Raw genomic sequence first — 11,721 nt, 5'->3', positions numbered from 1 at the left:
CAGGTAATTGGGTAAGAAGTCATCATAACCTGAAAGGGCCCGATTAATGATTAGGTTAAAATGTAGTGCTTGCCTGCTATATGTATGTATTAGATATCATAATTGCCAGCCTGCTGGATAATGCTATGATCATGTTGAGCACGACCTTCAATCTTTATTTGTGCTGGAATAGTTACAAGTTGGCAGAGGAGGAGGTTCTTGTTCTATATTAGCATCTAGAGGAAACACTAGTTTCTTTGCAAGGCAGCATCTCGGGCTTAAAGGGAGAAGAAAATTGACACTGAACTCTTATTGTTCTCTTGTTTGCCCTTTTTGGTTTTCAGGTTAATCCCCTCTACGGTGGGTGAAGAGTGGATTCCTTGGTAGTCAAATGAGAGATTGCCCTGAACATGCTCAAACAAATAATATGTAATTTCACTAATATTAACCGGTTATATTTAATTGGGGCCCCAGCAGCTTAGGTACATGACTAACCGAAGAGATTCCTCAGACTGCTTGGCTCTCTCATCTCCACCTTCCACTCCTTTGCTCTTGACGACGGTTGAAGACGACCTCGTCGACGGAGACGACGGGTTCTGGCGAGACCTCAGCACGTTGGTCCATCGGTACAGTCCCGCTTGATTCTTCGGAGCTTCAACCGCAGCACTCATGCTGGCTGCTACGATAAGGCAACCCCTGCCCGCCCACCCCATACCCCTCTTCTCTTACCTATGTATGTATGCTGTGGCAACGGAAAGAAGAGCTTTATAGATTTGTAGATACCGTGGGCTTGGGGGAGTTATAGTGCTCGCATCGCATTCCTTCCACAAGCTACGAGCGCAGCTAAATGGTTCGCTAGCCTCGTGTTTGTATTACTACTTCGGGAGAAGCAATGCACGCGGCTAATGGTTCGCTGCCACTAGAATTCATGGCATCCAATGGCCGCCGCAGTCCAAAACCAACGGACAACAATATATATATATATATATATATGTATATATATATATATATGTATATATATATATATAGTGCAATGCTACCAAACTTTGACGCAGAAACTACAGCGACAGGGGTAATTGTTTGACCCTTGTGCCAAAACAAAAAAGTTCCCTCTCATGCTAAAGGCGTTCTGTGGATTACGATCATAAAAATCTCAAGTCTTTTATAGTGCGTAAGACTATAAAGTGGTTTACATGATAGAGATGTTTTATACCCTGACGAAAGAAGGAACACGCGTAGCTAAAGTCATCACACCAACAACAGCTATCGTTGGATTTTACTAGGCGATATATATACACTGCTTAATAAGACACCCTGCATGCCCGTGTTTCGGATCACGCAACTTTGCAGCTACTGGATTTATGTTATTTTTTCTTGTTAATAAGACTGTCTAATAGTCATTTTGAATGTCTAATTAATAGTCTGATGCGATATTTATTTACCTTTATTAAAAGAACATGTAAAAAGAGCGAGTGAAAGAAAGAAAGAAAAGAGATGATCCGACTCCACGGACTTGAAACCCTACCATCTTCAATGCAATTAATTTGTCATTTAACGTCCGAGCTGTTCCGTCACCCATCACTCCGCTAAAGGTCGCCACTCCGCCCCAAGCTGACGCGGTCTTCCGCGTAGCTGAGCTGACGTAAGTCCTACCGCGGTCCGCTCCTCCGCCGTCGACTGAGAGCGAGCCTCTGCTGGATGGATTGAGGCGGGATCTCGCCATGGCGGTAGAGAATGGAAGGGTCGGGGCGGCCGTCGAGGGGAAGGGGTGGGGCCTCTGTCGGATGCCCTTCTTCGGCGGCGGCGGGGCCGGAGGTTCCTCGTCGTTGAACTCTTCCTCGGCTTATAGCTTGACGCAGCAGCAGCACCGACCGACGGGGCAGGGCCAGCCGGAGGCTCGGCGGCGCGGCTCCGGCGGCAGTTCCGTGTCGTCGGTGGCCAAGGCGCTGCTGCCCACCCGGCGCCGCCTCCGTCTAGATCCAACCACTAAGATCTACTTTCCATGTGAGTTCGTTTCTTTGGGTTCTTTTCCGGCGGATCTTTTTGCTCCTCCGCTCAAGGTTTGATATGCCGATCTTGGAAAGGGGGCGGTCCTTTTCCAACTTGTGTCGTTAAAATAGCTCTTTATAGAACCGTTGGATGTGTCATGTCTTCATTCTTAAGCCTTTTTCTCATCTTTAATCGGGTTCTTGCAAAGGAGCTTCCTTTTTCCCGAGGAATTGGTTATGGATATTATGGAGTGTTGGATTGTGTCGTTTGCTTTAAATTTCTTAGGTTTGAGTTGGTGTTTCTTCGTATGGAGTTGTAGGTCTACTTTTTCCTTTGTCTCCTACTCTCGGAACCTTAGCATTTGGTGTGACTATTGGAGATGGTTTTGTCTGTATGAGCTCTTTCTATGGATCTTTATACTGGTATATTGGCTACATGCTATTTGAGCTTTGGAACTCTTCAGTTTACATCTGTCCGCTATCATTTTAGTCTCTGTTTCCAGTCGAACTAAGTATCAGGTCTTTCAATTGGTTTGGTAATCTTTAAGGTCGAAGCAGTACATGACCTTTTCGTTCTCCAAGACTGTTTTTTTTTTTTTTCTCATTTACAAAATGCAAACCGTAATTGGGTTTCTAAATGCTTTTTCTGACGTGCAAAGGAGTTCACTTGATAGTTGGTGGTGTTTGTACTTAAGCTGATACGATCGTGTATCCTGATCGATAAATTTCTCTTAGTGCATTGTGATTATCCATCGTCCAGCTATTCTTTTGCTACTTTTTATGATACATAGCATTTAGTTCTAATATGTTAGACCTGGTCTTATTTTTTGTGGATTCCATGTCTAAGTATGTTCTATCTTTCAATTAGTTTGTTTGAAATGGAGGGTTGGGGCAATATCTTTCATTTTGTTCTGCATAAATTGGGTGAATTAGGTTGTTCATATTCCCTGAGAGGATACTTTTTAATATCTTACTCTGCTTAAACCATTGACCACATTGAAGATTGAGTACATTTTTTTATTATCTTTCTTATTCTTTCTTACCTCTAGTTTCATGGTGTAGACATCAATTTGAATGCCTATTATTTTGCTGAGGTGATGTTACTTCTTTCATTAACTTTTGCTATGATTCTTTATTGAAGATGAACCTGGCAAGCAGGTCAGGAGTGCAGTTAAGATAAAGAACACCAGCAAGTCTCATGTGGCATTTAAGGTAAGTATGGCTTTACCCTAGTTGCTACTATTTTATGACATTGAGCTTCTTAAAGAGTTGTGGATAGTATTTTTTTTATTTTTAAGTACTTATTAATTAGTTCTATCCGGATTTTTTTTCCCTACAGAATAATAATTTTTTATTTAGATATTAACTACACAATTTAGGCATAGGTTCTTTGTTTTCCTGTTATATTTCTTCTATGTTTAACCTTGTCGGGCAGATATTAACCTTTTGGTGGTTTCAGTTTCAAACAACTGCACCAAAGAGTTGTTTTATGCGGCCTCCTGGAGGTATACTTTCTCCTGGCGAGAGTATCATTGCTACAGGTAATTCCTTTCCTCTTTGCCTTCTTGCTGGTTTTGCCTTGATTTCTCTCAGCATGTGACATTTGTAACTATTGGGGGTTGCTATAAAAGTCTCCTACCTTTGTTTCTTTCTAATGGCAGTTTTCAAGTTTGTTGAGCCTCCAGAGAATAACGAGAAACCACTGGAGCAAAAGTGCAAGGTTAAATTTAAGATTGTCAGTCTAAAGGTGGAAGGACCTATGGAATATGTTCCAGAATTGGTTAGTCTGTCCCTTGCTTTTAGTCTCTTCAGCTTGAGATGAAATGATTCATGTCCAGAGCAATGTTCGGATTTGCTTGTCTTTTGAAGTATCTTGATTCATTTGGTTAACAGTGAGTTTGTTTATACTAGATATTTGTTCTTTGGCAACTAATTTGTAGATGCCTTGAAAAAAATTTCATTCTTGTCTTTCTGTAGGACTTTGTAAGGCTGTTTTCTTGCACTCTAGAAAGCATGGGCACAACATTTTGGCCCTTGGGATGAGTGTCGTGTCCTTGTCCAACTTGTAGGGGGTATTTGTCTGACATGGTGAGAGTGTCAAACTGCGGTCGAGGAGGACAAAAGGAGGAGAGAACAAGAAGATTAGAGGGAGAGGAAAACTGTGGTACCCTGCTTTTATAATATTATGCTGTCATGTCCATATTGCTTAGGTTCATGTCATGTCCATATTGCTTATGTTCGTGTCAATGCTTCATAGATATTAAAATTGATATTGTCGCTTTTGTCAAAGGGCATAGTCAAATAAGGCATTGGTTTCCAAACTTAGTTGTGGCAGCTAGATTGTAAATCTCGAGTGTTGGGGGATAATTTGGAGTCTACTGGGAACTTTGCTACTCTGGTTCTCAATCACTTGATTTAAATATTAAATGACAATAACACCCTCACTTACTAAAGCTAACTGATCCTCTTGGATTTCTGCTGGACCAGTTGGTCTGACCTCATTCTGATAAATATGGCTAGCGTACTAGATTATAGTTCATCTAGTGAGTCCAGGACAGATGTTAGTGTGCCAAAAATAAAAGGAAAAGAAAAAAGGCTTCAAGCCACAGTCAGATTGTTGGTGGTGGAGGGAATTAGAAGCTAGTTTTTTCTGGTTAAGAGTCCTGTAACCTTGTCCATGGTTCAGCTCACCAAATCTGGCAGAGGATTGTGATGAGTCCTGAAATCTGAACTTGTTATTGGCACCGGCATACAATTTGAACCTTCAACTGGTGTATATTTTACTGAACAGGTGATCATTCTGCCTAATCCTGGTTAAATATTACAATACTGATCAATGCTTGTAGTAAGACATTCAAATTTTGGTAGTACTGATTTACTTATTAATTAATATCAGGCTGCATTCTTTTACGTTGTCGTGCACATTTTGCAAGAATTACATCTAAAGCAATGAGGAAGACTAATATTTGTTAAACAGTTTGATGAGCAGAAAGACCACGTTGCAGTGGAGCAGATTCTGCGGGTTGTGTTCTTAGACCCTGAACGACCAAGTCCTGTAAGCCATAGTTGATCCCTACACTTCATAGAAAAGACTGCTTGTTTACTCTTAAAAGACATAGTTTATGAAATACGCGGCACTATTTGTTTAAGCAATTGGAGAAGTTGAAGCGACAGCTAGCAGAGGCTGATGCAGCTTTAGAGGCACGTAAGAAACCTCCTGAAGATACAGGGCCTCGGATTGTTGGAGAGGGGCTCGTCATAGATGAATGGGTATAACTTTTTTTCCTTCTATTTACCATATATACTATTTTTTCTCGTATATGATCTTTTCTATATTTTTTTTAAAAATCTTTGCTTTGTTCCTTTTCCAGAAAGAACGAAGAGAAAGATATCTGGCTCGCCAGCAGGTTGAAGGGGTTGATTCAGTGTAAAGTATGGTTTGTGATTGTTGCAACTTGTAATGTCCAAGTACATCCACTGATCCATTCATGTATATGGAGAAAATGTCTGTCATGATTCCTCCCTCCTTAATTTAGGCTTTTCATTGGTCATTTGGAAACTAAAATCCTTAAGAGATTTCTTGTGCTTGATTCAGACTTGTTTGTAGATATTGGGATTCTACTTTGATGAGAAATAAAGACATATGTTTCTGGTGGTAGTCTCCAAAATCTTGCACTTCTTTTTGTTGATCATTTTCTTCCACCTTTTTCTTTTTTTTGGTGCAACTTGCTATGTTTGAAATTTTCTTTGGGGTGAAGAAATTAGGTCCAGCCTGTAGTTGGTTTCTCCTTGCCTTCAATAATCTGAGAATGATCTAATATTCTGTTCTTGTTCTTGATTGTGAATATTTGAAAGTACGGGAGACTAAAGTTTGACTTGCTTGGTCGTGTTTTGCTTTATAGGAGAACTAGCTAATTATAGATTATCTCTTTATCCATTAAAGTTAATAGAAAAAAATTAATATAAATAAAAATAATATTACGAAATTATCTTTTTAAATATATGGAGATTTTAATATAATTTTTAAAAGATTAGAGATTGAAATACTGGTGGAGTACAGTAATATGTAATATGATTATTTACCTGATTTGACTTTTTAACTTTTGTTTGTCTTTCAAGTCAACCGTTGACTTTAAATGCTGGTAAACCACTGCATGTAGAAATGGTGACGCAGATTACTATTATATTACTAATTAAAAATTAAATATCATTAATACACTTTAATGATTTATTATGTCTATAATAATATTAGACATGTTTTAGATTTTTTATATCTTTTTAACTGAAATAGTGCCATTTACCTTTAGAAACTTTAATATAATATACTTAACATCATTTGTATGTATAAATAAGCACAGTCATATGTCTCCTCACAAAGGAGGCGCCAAACATAATAGCCTTTCCCACGCCATGACGAGGCCGATGGAAGAAGGAGGCCCCATTGGGACTCCGAGCTCCTCCGGCGGCCTTCCTAAGCCACCTCGTCCTCCGCCTTTATCATCTTTCCCTCGTGCCGCGGCTCAAGAGCCGGCACCGCTGCCCTCGGCCTGGTCAGGTTGCGATCTCCTCACGAGCTACTCCCTCTGCGACCTCGAGGAGCTCCAGAATGCGTGCGCGAGCACGGTCGTCCCTTCCTCCTCGGATCGGTTGGTTGATGCTTTTCAGTTCGATTTCCGCTCTCAAGACCTTGTCGCTTTGGGCACTCAAACTGATCTTCTTCTTGAGTGTGGTTAATATCCTGCCCTAAGTTTTTCTTTCGATCGATTATAAAAAGGATGGTTTTTTATACATCTCAAAGACTTGCTTGAAAGATTATGGGCAACATTATAAGGCTAGATGAATGGCCGATCCTTTGAGGAAAAAAGCATTTTTGTAAGGATTTATAAGAACAATGGAAATGTTGAAATCTGCAGAAACAGTTTATGTTGTGTAATAGAGCTATAGAACTCCATCAATCCAGGCAGTCTAAGCTGGAGCCAGAGAAAAAAAAGTTACATCTTAATGAATACCATTCGTATGGTTGGAAAACAATGTCTAGTCACTATTATTGCATCCATCACTCTGAACAAAGACAAATAAACTACATTGTTCTACTGGGCTATGACATCACATTTTGTTCCAAACAGGATATAATGGTAGTACCAATTTCCTGGTAAACCATAGAAGTTCCTTATTTTCTGCATCTTAGATTGTCCATCCTTCTCATCGGTCTCAATGCAAGCTTTTTAACTACCAACTGTTGGAATCTAGCGTATGGAAACTCTGTTCTAATGATATCTGATAATGTTGAGGGGCTATATTAGCTCTCATGGTTTATGTTGAACTAACCGTTACTTCTTGGTCGTCATTGTGAGGATTACCGTCATTTGGTTTCACCGAGTCATCATTTTGAGGCTTCTCAGATTCTGTCAGTTTGTCATCTGTTGAGACTGCTTCCTTTTCTTCCCCCTCGTGTTCACTTCCAGTAGAACTCTCTCCTCCAGGTTGCTGAATATATTCACTGCTCTCATGATTTTGTGATTTGCTATCTGAAAGGCTTTCTGGACCATCTAGTTCGTTGGTGCTGGAAAATGACCCTTTTTCTGCATGTTCTGATTTGGGATTATCATCAGTAATATGTGTGCTTCCTTCAATTTCATCTTCCTTATTTCTTTCCTTGTTTTCCATAGTTTGAGGAACCTCATTCTCATGAAGACTTGTGGTCATTTTGACACTTACATCATTTGTATGGTTTGCTTGTTCTTTATCATCACCTTTGCTGCTTCCAGCATCTGTTGTCAAATCTTCTGTTTCGGTTCTTATTACCTGACTTTCATCTTCTGGTGTAACCCTATTGTCCTCCCAAGCAGACTTCTCTAGTTCCATTCCTTTTGGAACTACTTGTCGTCTTCTACTTCTTGTTTTTGTCTTTTTATGACGTCGATGTTTCATTTTGGGGCCATCAATGGCAGTAACCTCTTTGAGATCTGTTCTTACCTTTTGTTCATTGCTGAACCGAGAGTTCTTTAGTTTTCCTGAGCTATCATCTTCAGGACCCCATTGTTCTTTTTCCTCCATTTCTGTTACCTTAGGTTTGTTATCACCAGCAACCACAGTCTCTTCATCGTTAAGTTTCTTGGTACGTTCTTCAGCCTCCGGTGGAATTTCTTGATCTATTTCTCCCTGCTTTTTTGAGTGTTCACTACCCTGAGAAACTTCAATCTTTTCCAGCTGATTCTCCTGTGAAACTTCTGGTGCAATTTGTTCATCATTGCTTTCACTTTCATCTATCAAGCCTTCATTCTCAAAGATGGTCTCAAGCTTCACCCATGTTCCTTTGCTGGAATTGTCTTCATTTGCACCACCAACTTGTGTTTTCTCTTCTGAGGTTTTCCTGTCACCAGGATTTGTACTTGCTAATGATCTATCTTGGAGATCTTCATTTTCTTTGGTGTAATCAGGACCTGTCACATTCCTAACAATGTCATCTTCTGTGGTAATGTTCTCAGGTTGGTGTACTTCTGAAAGTTTGTGTTTCATTTCTTCAATTTCATCTTCTTTTTTCTTCAAAATTTCAGAAAGATCAGATGCTTTGCGGTCTGCCACTACGGATGCTGCTGCTTGTTTTGTTATTTGAATGATCTGGTTCTCCTTGTCCTGAAGGGTTGCTTCCATCTCTTTTTTTGTCCTTTTGAGTTCGGCAAACATCATTTCTGTTTCTGTGAGCTTGTTGTAAAGCTCGGATTTTTGTTGGCTTAAAGAAATTGTTTTGTTTCTCAAGTCATCCAATCTGCTTTTCATTTCTTTGGTAGTCTCTCTTTCTTTCTGTTCACAGAAGATAGAGGTCAATATGATTCAGTTGGTCCAAGGATTACATAGTTTTGGTGGCGTAGTAAAATATATCTGATACATATTTAGCCATTTGTGGAACTCCATCACCATAACTTTCATGATGGTGTGATAGTGAGCTTTGCACCAGATTGAAGGATCATGTGCAATAGGAAGAGCAGGAAAATTTTGATGGGAATGAGTTAAAATCTCATATTGAAGTATTAGGATCATAGAGGGAAAAGGAGGACAGCATCCACGGTGTTTTTACTTTATGTTTAATTTTGCACAACCATTGATCTAGATTGAATGGTGCATAAGCTAGTTGCGGCTTTATCAGTATCGAAAAGAAACTGGTCACTAAGAACCTGAAGTCCAAGTGGCTTGTCAGGACAGTGACATTTTGTTGTAGCAATGCATGAACAAATGAATGATTGCAGTTGTTGAAGCATGTCTCCTAATATTAGGATTTAATGCTAGATTTCAGCAGTATGAAATATAATTTATTATCAGATCTACTCTCTATCACAGTAATGATTTGTGTTATTGCATCATAAGCTCCTTAGTTATTGTAATAAATTAAATTCCTTTATATGATGTCTAAATTCTACCTTAGATTTAAGTTTTTCACTTGCTTGAAAAGAGAAAACATGGATGCTCTGGAGTGGTATATATGCAATCTGAACAAGATGCTGCCAAAAACACTACTCAGAGTGAGATATTGCAACTCCTACTACAGTGGTACCATAAACATCACTCGGTTTTATTTTTTGGTCTTTATTATTATTATTTATTTTTCTGTGGCATGAAAGTATGTACACACTGAATGGTGTCTATCATGAATACTGAATATACTCTCTATATAATATGTAGACTCCTTTACTTTTCCATTTTATGCCAATAATTTGCCACTACAACACATGAGCATTCAAGAGAGGAGTTTGGACTAATCCCCTTTAATAAAGAATAACTACTAAACATGTTAGGCATCATCAACAGAAGTTCCACATACTCAGATTTAACTTCATTTCAGATCTAGAGGTGGTGTTCTTAAGGAAAGGTTTATCTCTTTACGTTAAGCATCTAATTGTTCCAGGAATCTTACTATACATTGGACTTTATTTCTTTGTAACAACAGTCAAAAGTTGGGTTTATGTTTTCATCATGCTGCACTCTGCCTATTGTATGATAATATAGCATAGGATGACAAGAAGCAGATTTTCAAGTCTAATCACCACAGAACCAGAAAACTTCACAAGGTAGCCAATGTTGATATACTATTGATGCAAGTTTTCAAACAATGCATCTTTTTTTCCATCTTAAAAATATGGTAATAATTTGTTCAAGATTTTAGAAATTTTCAAATGTGATTGAGCAGTTACATATGTTTCTTCATCGAACTTTGTTAATTTTGTGTTTCAAACAATTGTTTTACATATCAATTCCTTCTTTTTCTTTTTTCAGTTTTTAACCAGAGGCATTTCTTGAATGAGGATCGAATTGGAAACCAGAAAGATTCATATCATGTAAGCGACCAGCAATGTGTGCAAGAAATCTTTGATGGCTATGGTTACCTGTAAAAGGAGCTCAAAAGCAAGCAGCTCATGCTCTCGGTCCTGGAGGAGGAGGCCGAGGACACGTCTCTCCCTCAACTTCTGCAGCACGATGACGCTCAGCAATGCTGCTCCAAGTGCCAGGAGCAGCAGCAGACCATAGGACTTCTTCCTGTTATTGCCTGCCATCACGGTGCCCTTGTGCAGGGACCTCGATGCCAATCTCATCTCCCTTCCCTCTCCAACCTTCTCTCTTTAAAGGGACTGGAGAATATGGCTTGTTCTTCCTTGCATCAACCACAAGAAAGGTAAGTTGCCTTTTGTTTGCTTTAAATCTAAAAAGAGAGGAGTTTGAAATTGGTGCTTTGGGGAGTTCATTCTGGGATTCCTCTGTGCTTTGTTATATATATATCAGTCAAAGGGCCTTCTGTTGTTGCCTGTCAAGGGAGGTCATTAAACTATTTCACTCGATTTATTGCCTGTATCGAGCAATTTAACAAATCATGAGGTCAACTTGTGCAGATGGCATGAGAACATGATGGAATTTTCAATGACCATGACCATGAGGGTGCTGTGCTAAGCTGGATGAGGTACAAAAACAGATTGCTTGACACACATACTGATGTCGTATTAGCATCATATTCCTCCTACAAAGTGAGGTGATTGGTAATTTTCGATCCGGGCAGACCAATCCTCTTTTTGTGGTTCAGGTACTCCTCCTCTTAAGCCACCTACTCTTCTTTTCGATCTGACAAGAGATCGATACAAGTCTGGTACATGAGATAATATTTGTTGAGCAGTTCCATTTTGTTGGCATGTTGAAGAAATAATATAAGCTGCAAAACTGTGCTACCATATTATAAATGGAAGCACAACCATGCAGAGTGTGGATGAAGGGAGAGTTGCCACCGGACTCCTTGGAATGAGAGAAAGCTTATATTAAGGCGCAAGAGTGAGAACTCTCTGAGCACCAACTTCCATGGTTTTTTATGTGTACAACAAGTAAGGTGGGGGGCATTGGAATGGTTGCCAGTAGTCATCGTCATTTTTATATATAGCTTCTTGTCTGTCCGAAAGGCTATCATGCAAGAAAGTAAGTAAAGGCTTTGTTAACTTCAAGGATTTGTCGGATATTGATCTGAGGTGTATGATCAAGTATCGATATCCAAATACATCATTTGATATCGATTTGTTTGACTTTTACATATTAGTAGCTCAAGGTAATGTAATGTTTAGAGAGAGAGAGAGAGAGAGAGAGAGAGAGAGAGAGAGAGAGAGAGAGAGGAATTTTAATGAGAATTTAAATATTTTAATTTAATCAAAAAAAATATATTTTATAGAGCTCACGGAAAGAAGTTGATCTTAAATAGTTGGGAGATTAAGATTTCATTGGT

At 39.2% G+C, this 11,721-nt stretch overlaps 2 protein-coding genes and 2 long non-coding RNA genes across 4 annotated transcripts; 2 read left to right on the top strand and 2 right to left on the bottom strand.

Annotated features, from left to right (window-relative positions):
• Positions 1-134: 134 nt before the first annotated feature.
• Positions 135-856, bottom strand: LOC135588767 (uncharacterized). Its single transcript, XR_010476462.1, has 2 exons — positions 475-856; positions 135-383 (listed from the first exon to the last, which is right to left on the bottom strand). It is a non-coding gene; the product is annotated as an uncharacterized LOC135588767 (long non-coding RNA).
• Positions 857-1,567: 711 nt separating this feature from the next.
• On the top strand, positions 1,568-5,625 carry LOC135588766 (vesicle-associated protein 4-2-like). Its single transcript, XM_065081060.1, has 7 exons — positions 1,568-1,983; positions 3,109-3,179; positions 3,427-3,508; positions 3,629-3,747; positions 4,945-5,022; positions 5,118-5,237; positions 5,339-5,625. The coding sequence occupies exons 1-7, from the start codon at positions 1,701-1,703 to the stop codon at positions 5,396-5,398; spliced, it is 813 nt and encodes a 270-aa protein (XP_064937132.1). The 5' UTR covers positions 1,568-1,700; the 3' UTR covers positions 5,399-5,625.
• Positions 5,626-6,828: 1,203 nt separating this feature from the next.
• LOC135588763 (uncharacterized) lies at positions 6,829-10,703 on the bottom strand. Its single transcript, XM_065081059.1, has 2 exons — positions 10,349-10,703; positions 6,829-8,771 (listed from the first exon to the last, which is right to left on the bottom strand). The coding sequence occupies exons 1-2, from the start codon at positions 10,553-10,555 to the stop codon at positions 7,281-7,283; spliced, it is 1,698 nt and encodes a 565-aa protein (XP_064937131.1). The 5' UTR covers positions 10,556-10,703; the 3' UTR covers positions 6,829-7,280.
• On the top strand, positions 10,498-11,511 carry LOC135588765 (uncharacterized). Its single transcript, XR_010476460.1, has 2 exons — positions 10,498-10,635; positions 10,850-11,511. It is a non-coding gene; the product is annotated as an uncharacterized LOC135588765 (long non-coding RNA).
• Positions 11,512-11,721: the final 210 nt, after the last annotated feature.

The sequence above is a fragment of the Musa acuminata genome, chromosome BXJ1-8 (assembly GCF_036884655.1).
Source record: "Musa acuminata AAA Group cultivar baxijiao chromosome BXJ1-8, Cavendish_Baxijiao_AAA, whole genome shotgun sequence".
NCBI lineage: Eukaryota > Viridiplantae > Streptophyta > Magnoliopsida > Zingiberales > Musaceae > Musa > Musa acuminata.
This window is presented reverse-complemented; position numbering and strand designations above follow the sequence as displayed.